At 44.8% G+C, this 15,327-nt stretch overlaps 1 protein-coding gene across 1 annotated transcript; it reads left to right on the top strand.

The window, feature by feature from the left end:
- Positions 1-280: 280 nt before the first annotated feature.
- Positions 281-14,819, top strand: LOC140291054 (uncharacterized). Its single transcript, XM_072379389.1, has 11 exons — positions 281-347; positions 453-523; positions 1,834-2,118; positions 4,776-5,275; positions 6,275-6,573; positions 6,667-6,831; positions 7,721-7,891; positions 10,615-10,788; positions 11,239-11,400; positions 12,990-13,036; positions 13,161-14,819. The coding sequence occupies exons 2-11, from the start codon at positions 460-462 to the stop codon at positions 13,652-13,654; spliced, it is 2,361 nt and encodes a 786-aa protein (XP_072235490.1). The 5' UTR covers positions 281-347; positions 453-459; the 3' UTR covers positions 13,655-14,819.
- Positions 14,820-15,327: the final 508 nt, after the last annotated feature.

Here is a 15,327-nt window from a genome sequence, read left to right as displayed (position 1 = left end):
TCGATCTGTAAAGAACATAAAAGTTGTGATTTACTTGGACAAATTATTGAAGAGATTTTTTACTCTTTGACTGTTTCTGACTGCAGCTGAAGGCAGAAAGTGTGTGAGCTGATGTGAATCCAGCAGCATGGATCAGTGTGAGGACACTAAAACCACTAGCTTGTGCTAAATAGGAGCCCAAAGTATCTGAACCAGCAGCAGCAATCACATCCAGACTTCAACCTGAATATGAACCACCGGTCGTGCCAAAACTAGAGTCTGTACTGCATACATACTGGTACATTCAGCTGTTGAAAGACAGCCTCTGAAGTAAACTGAAGCTGAAATTTACTCAGATTAGATTCACGGTGATGTTTGAACTCTTGTTACGTACTTTGTGATTTACTTTTGCATCAGTTTTATTAGTTTTTGCTGCATTACAGAGAACTTTCCAACTTCTTTTTATTTTTTAGAGCAAAGATGGAGACACCTGTGGAGCACGTGGACGACCCTCCACCCCAGGCAGCTCCACCACCTTCAGCAGGTAGGAGTCTAACAGTTTCTGCATGGAAACATCAGTGAGGCAGACACACATGATGCTCAAACTGACCAATCCCAGCTCTGGCTGTTTCTGCGTGGGTCCTTCAGTTAGCAGTGACTGTTCGACTTTAACTACGTTATAAACCCTTAATACAACTGCAGCAGTGGGGAAGAGGTGCAGGGTTCAACACCCCACGGGTCACCTGTCAGTCACAGCTCTGACATTAAAGGAAAAACGGCAGTTACCATGGTGATAAGCACCTCACAACAGTCTTACGTCATTTAGATTCCTTTAATTTAAAGATCTCTGCAGGCTGCCATCGGTGTGATGCCATCATTGAACAGATTGTAGATGAGTTTTTGGGCGATGTCTGGTCCAGAATAACAAGAAACAAGTAAAGGAGCCTGTTCTATCCTGCTGATGTCTGATTGAACACATCAGCCTTTATATCAGAGAGGATATGTCAGAACTCATTAGGTTCAGAGCTTTGTGTGCAGCTGTCAGGATATTAATGGCACATAGATATGAACTCTGCACAACTTATACAAGATTTTAGTTGGGTTTTGGAAACAAAAATCTGAAAAAGTTTTATTTCTAATTGTGTTTATTTTGAAAATGCTTCAGATCTCCATCACTGCCTTTTAGCTTTAATTTATCTTCAAACGGATCCATCCATCAAAACCATCTGGTTGAACATAGAACAAACCATTTCTGATCAAGAAATCTTTGTTCTGAAACACGGACAACAGCAATGACTCTGACAGCCTGGAAGGTTCATAAAATCACAAGAACCACATTTACCCCAATTTTTGGAATACCTTGACGTTCAACCTTTTATATCATGAACATGTTTACATTAACACTCTGGTCCCACTTGGTTTGGGTGTGTGGTGTCAGGAAGAAACACTTTGTGGGAAATCTTCCACACAGATATACAGGTATACAGCTGTATGATATCCCCTTATCAACAAAACCGTCTCTTCAAAATGAGCAAATGACAGAAAACTCAAAGTAGACACTTTCAAAAGAATGTCAACAAGAACCATCCATTAGTTCTGATGCAAAATTCTGGACCTCGATCTGTAAAGAACATACATTTCATTACATTGAAAATGTTTTCTGTCAAAAAATCTGTTCTCATTGCACACAGAAGCACAATGAAAGCTAGCTGATGACATCATCCATCACTGACCGTCAGCTTTCAAAATGTACATGAACCCCTGAAGCAGTCATGATTCAGACGCATTATTTCTACATTTCAACAACATTTACTGAGAAGTGAGATTCGTGTTTATGTCTGTGACATCTTGCAGAGAGCGAACTCAACAGAATACGTCTGGAGTTTGTGGATAGGCTGCCAGCAGAAATCCTCAAGCAGCTGCTCGATGCCCTCTTAGCAGATGGTGTCTTCAATGATTTGGAGAAAGAAGCAATAATCGAGGAGAACCCGAGCAGAGCAGATAAGGCACGAAGACTCATTGATGATGTAAGAAGAAAAGGCGAGGAAGCCTGCAGGAAGATGATGGAACATCTCCAAAAATTAGATAGTACACTTTCCTCTCAGCTGTGTTTGTTGTCTGGCTCATCGGCACAAAAAGGTAAGGCCACAAATTTCTGTAATAAGGGCTTATAGTTTTATTTTCAGTTGTATTGACAAGATTATTAATTATTGAAACTTCTCTCAAAGAGCTGTCATCCTTTAGGGCCCTTTAACACCACGTGTGACATGTGCTTAGCCTTAGTTCAGCACACTGTTCGCAAAGTAAAGAGCAAAATGATGTTGTTGGCAGGCAGGAAGCTGTTGGTTGTTATGTGTTGTAGGCTATATGTGGTCAATAAGGAGGGTTAATCTGTCCTGTTCCCGTTTCCGTTGCAATGCACCCCTGCACTGACAGTGATTCTGTGGGTGCAGGACGGATCATCGCGAATGGTTCAGCCACACAACCAGCTGGTCCATTTTTGCCTTGACGTGCACTTTTTTGGATTCCCTCTTTAACCTCTGTAGCGTTCTCACCATTGAATTAATTTAATATTCATGACCTTCGTTGGAGTACCAGCTCCCGGTCAGTCGGGAGGAAACAGAATTAGGATTCTTTATCTTTATCAAAGTGTTGCTTCAGGAGTTCTCGCTTGAATTAACCGAAATTACCTCGAGAAGCAGTCAACCACTACTAGTTACTAATATGGGTTATTTATTGAACATTAACAGAAACATGAACCTTAAAATTGCACTCAGAACATGGTGTAATAACAACTTAACGGTAGATTACATACATGGTTATAGGAGATGACTTGATGTAAAGGCAAGAGAATAGAGAAATATGGGGGAACTCTAATTCTTCTCACGGTCTATGGCTAAGTACGGATAGGAGTTAATTACGGTGGATAAATGAATGGTTATTTTAATTCGACATCTATCTGAACACCAAGCAAAGGCACATCACTTCCGAGGCCGGCAGAGATTGGATCTTACTTTGAGTTGCGGAGCTTCTCGGACGCGCTCGTCGAACAGCTTTTCCTTTTTCTTTCACCATCCGTTTTGAAGAGCGATGCCCCAAGCGGTTACTCTCGGTCCTTAGGGCGATGGTGTTGGTTCTTTGGCTCAGCTGCCGGGCTCTTAGTGCGTCAAGGTGATGTCTCGCGTCTCTCGTGTCTCTCGGCCAAAGATGCCAGGAATTATGCGCAGTGGTGTCGGACAAGATGTCGATCAGAAGGACTTTGGAAGAAGGATTAATTTGGGAGAAAAGTTGCGTGGTCTACAAAAAGTTTGTTTTGTCTATTTGGTGATAGCGATTGACCCTTCGCTAAGCCCCGCCCCCTTGGTTACTTTTGCTACGCCAGTCAAGTTTTCCCAAAAAGGAAAGTAAGGAAAGCAAAAAGGTTTCCAATATGCGTTCTCTAGATTAAATGTTGGCGAAGTTTAAACGAAAAGGAACTCAAAATGGAGAGAGACGTACTCCGCTCTCACTGTAAGCGCCAAGCACCACATGTTGACACTTTGAATAAAAAACATATATTCTTCAAATTTAAATTAAATGTTATATTAGCTTTTACTATCGTTCTGTTTGCCAATTTAAAAAAGAAAAAAAGCCACAAGATTTGGGAAGTCAGTTGTAGGGCGTCCCTTCACAAAATGCTAAAATATATCAGTATGTCAGAACTTGTCTCTATCGGTTAGTTTTTATTTTGCTTAAATATCACACAGTGGCTCAAGGTTTAACAGAGACGTCTTTGTTAACGTTATCACAAAAAGCTATGGTTAGCTAACGTTAGCAACACTGTCGGACTTGCAAATCCCGTATGCACACCGCTTCTGCATGTCGCTTTCTGCCGAAAGCTTGACTGGCCTCTTGTGCATAGTTACGGTTGCTAACGTAGGATTGGACAGAAGCTGATTGTGGGAGGGGCTTAGCGATGGGCCAATTGCAGCGCCTGGACAGATACGAAGCGAAAAACATAGAACACGAGAAACAAAAGACGGCGTCAGAACAAGACGAAAAACAAAGCTTCGACCCTTTTCTTCTGATCTTTCATTCAGCCTGTCATGTCGAATTTCAAGGTATGGTAAGGTAAAGGTAAATGTAAGCATAAGCCCACTTCTGGCGTTGTTCCCGAGTTTTCATGAGCGAAGGCGGAGTTTTGCTCGTAACTCTCAGCCGATGATATGTCCGCAAACTTTATGCTTAAGATTCTAGGCATAGTGAATGGGGCTTTTAATCTAAAGTTAAAAGTTTAATAAGATAAAAACTAATTTCTCCATTATTTTATCCCAACACACATTCAAACAGTTCTGAAACCAGCACATGGTATGATGATATAACACAGACATGAAATAAGGTATAAAGAAAACATGAGGAAACAGATTATTCATATGATAAAATAACGTTGGTTACTGTGAGTTTCAAATACGTACCAACTCGAGGTCGGAGTCTGTAATGTCCTACACATGTAAACTTAAACAGAATGTTATCAGTATATATATATATATATATATATATATATATATATATATATGTATGTATAAAATAACTACATTCTTTCTTTCCCCAAACTGATAATACGTTGTGAGATTGATCTGAAATGATGAAACGGCAGCTTCATTTGCAGTAATAAAAAAGACAAACATTTGAAAAAAGCACATTACAATCACAAAACACACAATTTAACTCCTTTCATGGAGTTTGGTTACTTTTTATTGATACTATAAACTGCTTAATGACACAAAAATAATTGTATCTCTTATTCTGTCTTTCAGAGGCTCTTCACAGGTGTCAGCCTAAACTTAAATCTGCTCTGAAGAAGAAGTTCCAGTGTGTGTTTGAGGGGATTCCTAAAGCAGGAAACCCAACCCTTCTGAATCAGATCTACACAGAGCTCTACATCACAGAGGGGGGAACTGGAGAGGTCAATGATGAACATGAGGTCAGACAGATTGAAGCAGCATCCTGGAAAGCAGGCAGAGCAGAAACATCCATCAGACAAGAAGACATCTTTAAACTCCCACCTGGAAGAGATGAACCAATCAGAGCAGTGATGACAAAGGGAGTGGCTGGCATTGGGAAAACAGTCTTAACACAGAAGTTCACTCTGGACTGGGCTGAAGGCAAAGCCAACCAGGACATCCAGCTCCTGTTTCCATTCACTTTCAGAGAGCTGAATGTGCTGAAAGAGAAAAAGTTCAGCTTGGTGGAACTTGTTCATAAATTCTTTAATGAAGCCAAAGCAGCAGGAACCAGTATTTTTGAACAGTTCCAGGTTGTGTTCATCTTTGACGGTCTGGATGAGTGTCGACTTCCTCTGGACTTCCACAGCAAGGAGCCCCTGACTGATGCTACAGAGTCCACCTCAGTGGATGTGCTGCTGACAAACCTCATCAGGGGGAACCTGCTTCCCTCTGCTCGCCTCTGGATAACCACACGGCCTGCAGCAGCCAATCAGATCCCTCCTGGCTGTGTTGGCATGGTGACAGAGGTCAGAGGGTTCACTGACCCACAGAAGGAGGAGTACTTCAGGAAGAGATTCAGAGATAAGAAGCAGGCCAGCAGCATCATCTCCCACATCCAGACATCCCGAAGCCTCCACATCATGTGCCACATCCCAGTCTTCTGCTGGATCACTGCTACAGTTCTGGAGGATGTGTTGGAAACCAGAGAGGGAGGAGAGCTGCCCAAGACCCTGACTGAGATGTACATCCACTTCCTGGTGGTTCAGGCCAAAGTGAAGAAGGTCAAGTATGATGGAGGAGCTGAGACAGATCCACACTGGAGTCCAGAGAGCAGGAAGATGATTGAGTCTCTGGGAAAACTGGCTTTTGAGCAGCTGCAGAAAGGAAACCTGATCTTCTATGAATCAGACCTGACAGAGTGTGGCATCGATATCTCAGCAGCCTCAGTGTACTCAGGAGTGTTCACACAGATCTTTAAAGAAGAGAGAGGGCTGTACCAGGAGAAGGTGTTCTGCTTCATCCATCTGAGTGTTCAGGAGTTTCTGGCTGCTCTTCATGTCCATCTGACCTTCATCAGCTCTGGAGTCAACCTGATGGGAGAACAATCGACGTCTCAGAGGTCTAAAACACTGAAAGAGACTCTCTTCTACCAGAGTTCTGTGAACAAGGCCTTACAGAGTCCAAATGGACACCTGGACCTGTTCCTCCGCTTCCTCCTGGGTCTTTCCCTGCAGACCAATCAGAGGCTCCTACGAGGCCTGCTCACAGAAAGTAGCTCACAGGCATGAAGTAGCTCACAGACCAATCAGGAGACAGTCGATTACATCAAGAAGATGATCAGTGAGCATGTGTCTGCAGAGAGAAGCATCAATCTGTTCCACTGTCTGAATGAACTGAATGATCGTTCTCTGGTAGAGGAGATCCAACAGGCCCTGAGTTCAGGAAGTCTCTCCACAGATAAACTGTCTCCTGCTCAGTGGTCAGCTCTGGGCTTCATCTTACTGTCATCAGGAGAACATCTGGATGTGTTTGACCTGAATAAATACTCTGCTTCAGAGGAGGCTCTTCTGAGGCTGCTGCCAGTGGTCAAAGCCTCCAACAAAGCTGTGTAAGTGCAGAGATAGAGGGATGTGTATGAATATACTGCTGCTGGTTTTATAGGAGAGAAAGTCACAGATTTATCTCATTATTCCCTCCTCAGACTGAGCAGCTGTATCCTCTCAGATAAAGGATGTGCAGCTCTGTCCTCAGCTCTCAGCTCCCCGTCCTCCAGCCTGACAGAACTGGACCTGAGCATCTACGGCTCCGGAGTGAAGCAGCTGTCTGATGGACTGCAGAGTCCACACTGTAACCTGGAAGCTCTCAGGTCAGGTTTCTCTGCTGTTTCAGCTTCATACAGTCTCTGTGATGCAAGAACCTGAAAACATCTTCAGATCTGTTTTAAAAGCCACAAAGTAAAATGCCCCCAGATCTGTGTCACTTTCCTCTGATCGAGTGTGCACAGCACACACATGAACTGTGGCTGGAACATTTATTTATAGTCTGGTAGAGTTACAGGAAATGATTCAGAATATTTGTTGTAGTGTTCTTAAAGCGTGTCATTTCCATCCTCAAACACATGTTGTTTAACTTGTGAAATCTGGAGAAAAGCCCTTGTTTTCATCAGATAACAGGATAAACATGAGAAAGTTGAACATTCCAGCTGATTTCAGCTTTGACTGTTGGGAGGATCCAAACTGAACTGTGAGTCGGGCTGTTCATGTGTCGTCTGTTTTACTGCAGTTATCAGAACAGACACAATCACTTTGGAGGCAAAGATGAGAGGCTGAACAGCTCCTGCTCCTCTGCTGCATCCAGCAGCTGATCGGTCATGTGATCAGTCATGTGACATTTTAATTTACTCTCTGCATGTGTTTTTCTTCCATTTTAAAGCATGAAACTACAGATTAATCTCTATATTTGTGGATCAGCCTTTATGAATCACAGATAGTGTTTCTGTGTACAGTGAGATATTTGTGGCCGATGGGAGACCTTTTCATCATCTCTGCTGTGGATTAGTAATTAAAGTCCATTAAAACATCCATATAAAATACCAAGAATGAAAGCAGAGTGTATATCACCAGATTCAGAGACTCCTAACTAGAAGTTACAGAGATGTTGTGGCTGCAGAGCAGCTTCATGTCATTATTGTCCCTTATTTGACTGTTTTCATTAAATAGGACTAAATTTAGGACTATTTAACATCTTCTCCTCAGGCTGAGCGTCTCAAACCTCTCAGATGAAGGATTTGCAGCTCTGTCCTCAGCTCTCAGCTCCCTGTCCTACAGGCTGACAGAACTGGGCCTGAGTAACAACAACCTGCAGGATTCAGGAGTGAAGCTGCTGTCTGGGCTGCAGAGTCCAAACTGTGAACTGGAAACTCTCAGGTGAGGCTGTGTTCAAGCTGCAGCAGAGTGGGATGAGTTCATGTCGTCACAGTTGATGTTACAAAAGAAGAAGTTAAAATGTGTCAGTGAATGAAATGAAAAATACTTTATTTATCCCAAAAGGAAACGATATCAGAGGGTGAAATCTTCAGCACAGAGTGAGAATAATTCTCCAAACAGATGAAAGTGTTAACAGCACTGATAGAAAGTCTGTGATTTGTATTTGTTACTGCTTTCCATCTTCTTCTTGTTTAGGGACACCAAAGTATTTAAATTCAGTTCCAGAAGCTCAGGATTTACTGATGGATCCTGGAACTGAAGTCAGTCTGCCGAACATATCTGATCAGTTCCACATCTGCAGTTTCCACAGAGAGGACACTCTACAGTCTGGAGTGCAGTGATGAAGCTGAACCTGTCACAGGTCTGACTGCAGAGTGATATGGCATCCAGAGTGTCAGAGTAGAGACTGAAGGAGGAAATGTTGATCTATCTGCATCCACTCTGTGTCCACACAGTGCAGAAAAACTGCCTCGTTTCTGTCCAAAAACTCCGTGTTACACACGTCACTTAAATCTGATTCATGAGTTTAACAGTGAGTCTGTCATCTGTCCAAATATTAGAAAAAGCTTCATTTATAAAGTCAGTAAAAGTTCCATCCAGTCACAGCTGCAGAAATCAGGATTATCTCTTTAGCTCAGTTTAGAGGCAGCCAACACTTCCCACTGAGATCTATCAGAGAGACATCACTGAGATGACTGCATTATCCCAGAGGGAACGATGTGCTGAGAAATGTTAGACTTTGTTCCTGGTGGCAGCTCTGAAGTCGGCATCGATCTGATGGGATCAGCTCCTCAGGTTTGTTCCCCATGAAACCATCTGCTGTTTGAATCAGATTCTGAGACTGTCTCTGATCAGCTGCAGCTCCAAGGTGGAAAGGCTCAGCCACATGTGGCCTCCTTGTTCCACTCATGATGTCTTTGAGCATTAAAAACCACCGCACGGGGGCGGTCACGTGACCCGGACCAAGATGGGGGCTTGAGACTTTTCTCCACTCCAGGCTTCAGATAAATGAGGAACTTTCTCCATGTAAACTCGGTACCATCGGTCGAACTGTACCTCACAGATGCCTCGAGCGCAACACCATGAAGAGTTTCCTGTTTTTTCCTCGGCGGCTTCCGCCGCTAAGAAGAAAACTGCTCGACCAGCGGCCCCATGTGTCCCGGTGAGGCGAACCAAGGTGATGCTAACTTCTCAGAGTTAAGCTAACCAACCAATGCTCTGAAGGAAATCAAAGTGTTTGTCACTTCGGTGGAGAGCTCTCTGTCGGCTCTGACGAGGGACGGACCTGGAAAAGCGCATGGAAGAGGTCGAGCATCGGGTCTCCGCCCCAGAGGACAGCCGCAGGGGCCATGACACCTGCACAGCCGCCGTGGAAAAAACAGGGAAGCAGCTGAAAACTGACGACCTGGAAACTGTCGTAAAAAGCTGAAAAATGCTGAACCTTCCAGAGAAAGCGGAGGGCAACATCCCTCTGGCGGACTGTCTCCAGACAACATTGGCAGCTTTACTCGGCCTGCCTGCAGATTATCCCCCGCTGGAGACTGAACGCACCCATCGAGCCCTGGCTCCCGCTCCGGCCCCAGACAAGCCCCCGAGAAGCGTCTTGGTCCGGTTTCTGCGATATTCACAAAGAGAGGCTGTGCTCAGAGCAGCGATAAAGAAACTCCATAAGAAATCCTCATAAGAAATCCCGTGGATTTGCCGACCCAGCCCGCCTCCGGTGTCTCCACGAAGGGCAAATTCGCCTTTTTGACAGCCCTGAGTCTGCGGCCGCATTCTTGGATGCCCTTAAATGAGGTAATTTCTTCTGCATCTCTGTCGTTAGCAGCTCTGATGGAAAAGGACGGACTCTACATGCACACTGAGCCCCCCTGAACACTGTGGGACCCCCACATGGACTCTGAGAGAATAGTTGAATCATTCTGGGGCGTCTCTCAGCGTTTTTTTTGCTCAGCCTGGGCTGTGGACACTGTTCCGGGCTCTCAGTTGTTCCTGTGATCTACCTGCTGACCTAGGATTCGGACTATGTTAAGTCTGCCCAGTGACTTCTTCTGGGGTAGTTTGCTCCTGTGTACGGGGACAGGATGGGGGAGGGGGGATGCTGCTGTTTCCATTCTTTGTTTCATTTTCCTTTTGTTGGATGACTGGAGTCGAGGTTTATTCTCTCATACAGCTGCTTGCATTGTGTTTAATTCCCCCGCAGTCAGCACAGTTATTTAATCATTTCCCAGCTCTGTGGCTCTCATGTCTAGTTCACTGAAACTTACTCCTTGGAATGTCCAGGGACTGGGCCGCGTAATTAAAAGGAAGAAACAAGAAAAGTCTGCTTTAGCATCACTTCAGGAAACTAGACTCTCTGATGCAGAACATTTTTTTTAGTTTAATTGTGAATTTTAATCTATTTAAGTTTATGATCCCTGGAGTATTATTTGGAGTAAGTATTTGTATGATTCATATACATGGAAAATGTGTGTGAGATGCTGAATGGAATCAATTACAAAGTTTATTACAAAAACTGAAAAAGCAATAAAAAGAGCATTAAAAGCTGATCACAGGCTTATAAAGCTGCTGTTCCCTATAAGCTGTCTCTCAGTCCACATTCAGCATTAGAGGTGATTAATTCTGATGGCAGCTGTTCTTTTTGTCTGTAATTGTCTCTTCAGGCTGAGCGTCTGTAACCTCTCAGATGAAGGATGTGCAGCTCTGTCCTCAGCTCTCAGCTCCCCGTCCTCCAGGCTGACAGAACTGGACCTGAGTAACAACAACCTGCAGGATTCAGGAGTGAAGCAGGTGTCTGCTGGACTGAAGAATCCAAACTGCAGACTGGAAGCACTCAGGTCAGGATTGATTCCCGTCTTTCGTAAGGTTTCCAACCGGCTGTAAGTCAACGGAAAACCTGTCAAGAGGATCTTTTTGTTGTCTTTTGTCAAATCATACTCATGACCTGTTGGAGCTGAAAGCCAACAGACACATTCAGAGCAGCCAGTTGAAGGGGTTTTCTGTGGGTTTTCTGGATTAGGGAGCTCCCTCGTGGGATTTTTCTTTGGTTTCATTTGCACCACAGCTAGGATGCTGTAATAATCTAACAGCCAGCCAAAGTTGGTAGATGAGTCAAAATCCGTAATTCACACCCAGCTTGACTCTCGCTCCATTCCTCAGTGTCATTGTTTCAGTCTTTAGAGGCTGATCTGCAGAACTGTCACTTATAATGGCAACATATACCCATGCTGAGCATGGACTGCATAGTGTGTACCATCTGCCATGAGTGTTGTTCTGTGTGCCTGCAGCCTGTCAGGATGTCTGATCACAGAGGAAGGCTGTGCTTCTCTGGCTGAAGCTGTGACCTCCAACCCCTCCCATCTGAGAGAGCTGGACCTGAGCTACAACCATCCAAGAGCCTCAGGAGTGAAGCTGCTGAGGGCCGCACTGAAGGATCCACACAATCTCAGGTAAAACTCCCTAAAATCTGCCTTACTGTGGGTGCTTCTCTCATTAAGTAGAATCTGCCGCTTCTTGGTGACCTTGAAGATGTTGCATGTTCCCATCAGCAGCCACGAAGCCCGGATGTTCGTATCTATTGAGCCTCTTCTGGACAAACTAACTGGGGAGTCTGTTATTCTCAGTGTCCTGATTTAGCTCGAGACTCCCCGACACAGCTGCTAGTTCTCAGACTTCTTATCACTTCCCAAAACAACTTTGCACACGTGGTAAATATCAGACACGTCAAAACAATCAAATCACTTCTAGCCCCGATCAGTTCCACCCATCTACTTCCTGTCCTGGGTTAGAACCTCTTCCTGCGGAGCTGTGCGTTTATACATCACCAGAGATAAAGGTTCGCTCTTGAATAAAATAACGTCAGAAAGCTCCTGCTTGAGCTCTGGATAGAGTCAGCCGTAAATACTCTTACTGCTGCTGAGCGGTGGCCGGTTAAAAGCTACCGAAGTGAGTTTAATCCGCTTCAAAGCGTTACGGTTAGCCTCCGTGTGCTAATGCTAGCTGAAGCGTCACGTGGCTGCGGCATTGGCTTTGGCTGCGGCGTGGTTGCGGCTGCGTTGTGGCTGTGGCTGCGGCTTCGGCGTGGTTGCGGCTGCGTTGTGGCTGTGGCTGCGGCGTTGCTGCGGCGTTGCTGCGGCTGGGATCCAAAGCGTAGAGTTTTGCTCTGCTCTCGCTCAGAGAAGCAGCAATCTTGTGGTTATCCTGGGTGCCATCACGCTGTGTGCCTGAGCTCAATCCATCCAGAGATCGGTGAGCATGATGATTATGCGCCACCAAGAGTTTTTTTCTGTATTTTTGCACTTTTATTGTCGGGTAATATGTACAGTTCTGAGACATTTCATGCATTGCTGCTTTGAACATAGTTTCAGGAAGTTTTTCAAGGGGTTAAATATGTTAAATAGCTTGTGAAGGGATTTCATATCCAAGCTGCCCTGAGAAAAATGAGATTCATACAAGTCTCTGAACCGGTCTATCAACAGGTCAGTGGCCGTATTCACAAAGGATCTTCAGCCTATCGTAGCCTCGGCTGGTTCCTCCTTTTCCTTCATTTAGGGCTTGTTTCCTCCGTAAAATGTTAAAATGTAAAATGCTGCTCCATCCAGCCTTCCTCTGTTTCACCAGGACAGTTCTGGGGCTTACAAATGTGCTCCATCTGATAGAGGTCCCAAACCTTCTGGATCCATCTGTTATATGAAGGGGGGGCTGGTTTCAACCATCTAACAGTTGCACACTTCAGTGCTGCTGTAAGTAATATATTTAAAAGCTGTTTCTCTGCCCCCCCCCCCATTCAATCCTTTAGGCATCACTCCTAATAGAGCCACAGCAGGATCCCGAGGTATATCCTGCTGGAAAAGCTCTTTAAGAGCATCAAAGACCTCTCCCCAGAGTGTCTTTAGTTTGGGACAGAACCAGAATATATGGCTCTGATTGGCAGGATGTGCTCCACAACTCCCCCAGCATAAGCTGGAATGTGACTGGCTCATTCTAGATACTAGTTGTGGAGTCCTGAAAAATCTAGCAGTTCTTTTCCTCCTTTCAGGGTGGAGCCTGCTGGAGAACGATGGCTGACACCAGGTCTGAGGAAGTGTAAGTGTGTTCTTCATCTGATTCATGACATCCAGCCATCTTCACTGTCACATCACTCACTGATCAAAGTGAACAGATGATAGATCAATAACTGCAGCTGGATTGTGTTTGTTCTCTCCATCAGATTCCTGTCGACTCACCATCGACACAAACACAGTGAGCAGGAGACTGAAACTGTCTGACAACAACAGGAAGGTGACATGTGTGAAGGAGGTTCAGTCATATCCTGATCATCCAGACAGATTTGATGACTGCCCTCAGCTGCTGTGCAGAAATGTTCTGACTGGTCGCTGTTTCTGGGAGGTCGAGTGGAGCGGAAGAGTTTATATATCAGTGAGTTACAGAAGAATCAGCAGGAAAGGAGGAGGCAATGACTGTGTGTTTGGATACAATGATCAGTCCTGGAGTCTGATCTGCTGTGATGGACATTACTCTGTCTGGCACAATAACAGAGGAACAGACATCATACCTACCTCCTCCTCCTCCTCCTCCTCCTCCTCCTCCTCCTCCTCCTCCTCCTCCTCCTCCTCCTCCTCCTCCGTCTCTCACAGAGCTGCAGTGTATGTGGACGTCCTGCTGGCACTCTGTCCTTCTACAGAGTCTCCTCTGACACACTGATCCACCTCCACACCTTCAACACCTCATTCACTGAAGAAGAACCTCTGCTTCCTGGGTTTACAGTCTGGTTCAGTTTATCTGGTTCCTGTGTCTCTGTGTTGAGCACAAAGAGTTTCCTCCTGTCAGAGAATCACTGTTGAACAGATAGTTCAGTCTGTCTCTTTCACTCAGAAACACCTTTTCAGATTCATGGATTCAGTCAGTTTCTGGTTGAAACTCTTCTGAATGATTCCTTGGAAACTTCTTCCTCTTCCAGTCCTTTAAAGATGGACGCTGCCATTCTTCCAGGATGTTGTTTTTCTGTGTTTTCAGTCAAAGCTTCACACTGAATATCAGTATGTTGTGTTTCTCTGCAGCTCACTGCAGCTGAGACCATTCAGCTGCTGTCAGCTGCAGTTAGTTTGCTGCACATGTGACAAACTGTGACATCAGAGAGGAATCACTGAGCTGCAGTCAGCCCAGATGAATTTCCAACCTGCTGACAGATCTTCTCTGGTTCTGCTCCAATGAGCAGAAGTTTGCTGAGCAGCCAGGGTTCATCCTGATGTTGATGTTGAACGCTCACAAAGAGGCCTGAAATGATCCTTTACAAACAACATTTAGACTTTAACAACATCTGCTTTGGACTGAAAGGTCCTGAACGTCTCGGCCGGTTTTCCTGGCTGCTGCTGTTTGGATCCAGATGTTGCAGAGACTCTTCTTCCTTCTCTCAGTCCATGCATGTGTTTGTGAAGGCTGGTGTGAAAATGAGCTTTTTCTGCAGTAGAAGCTGAATGTGGTGATGTCCTGCAGGCAGATGGACAACATCTGACATAAAGGCTTTAAAGTGAGCAGCTGGCTCAGTTTTCCATCTTATTTTCTCCTGTGATTGTTTCATGTTCAGAGGGAAGAGTTGGAAAACATTTACTGTTGTGTGAAATATAGAGTTTGCTGTGATCACATGATTTAAAGTGAACTGATGTGGACATCACAGGGTTTTCATGCATTTACATGCTTAATTTGTCTGTTTGTGTGCATGTGCAGACGGTAATAATACAGAAAGCAAATGTAACGCAGAATTAAATAAACACGAATGTTTCTTGATTTCTATTGATGGTCATTTGTGAATAAAATGTGTGTTTAACTGTGTTGCTGGATATCCCAGCAGCTGTAATGTTGGAGTAAAGAAAGATCCAACAAGGACCAGAATGTGAACTAAAGAGGCAGATAAATCTGAGTGTGACACAGTCGACATGTTGCTGCGATCTGCATGTTTCCGACCCACAGAGGAGTCGCAGTCCAGCCGGCTGCTGGAAACACTGAAATCCTCTCTGCAGCTGCCATCAGGAGGGAAAGTCACCGCTTCGGGCTGCTTTGTAACGGGAGCTTTTAAAGCCTCCGGGTCGGCGTTCAGGCTTGGTCTTTGTAGAGCTAGAAGTGACTGTAACGGGACCAGCTGCTGACACCACCATGAGTGAGGGGAAAGGTTTGGAGGTAGAATTTAATCAGTCTGTTTCTGAAGGGAAGTGTTTAAGAAATCCAGCATCCAAAGAAATGTTTCTAAAGCTGAGCTTTCAGTGAACTCCCAGGATTACTGTGTGTGAGCTGTTAGCTCCAGGTGTTAGACTGCTTCTGAGCTGCTTGGAGGCTTTGGGCTCCATCCCCAGGCAGTAAAACCCTATTTACAGCTCAGT

The sequence above is a fragment of the Leuresthes tenuis genome, unplaced genomic scaffold (genome assembly GCF_036924035.1).
Source record: "Leuresthes tenuis unplaced genomic scaffold, fLeuTen1.0.hap1 SCAF_1, whole genome shotgun sequence".
Lineage (NCBI taxonomy): Eukaryota > Metazoa > Chordata > Actinopteri > Atheriniformes > Atherinopsidae > Leuresthes > Leuresthes tenuis.
Note: the sequence above shows the minus strand (reverse complement) of the source record. Positions and strands in the feature narration are given on the sequence as shown.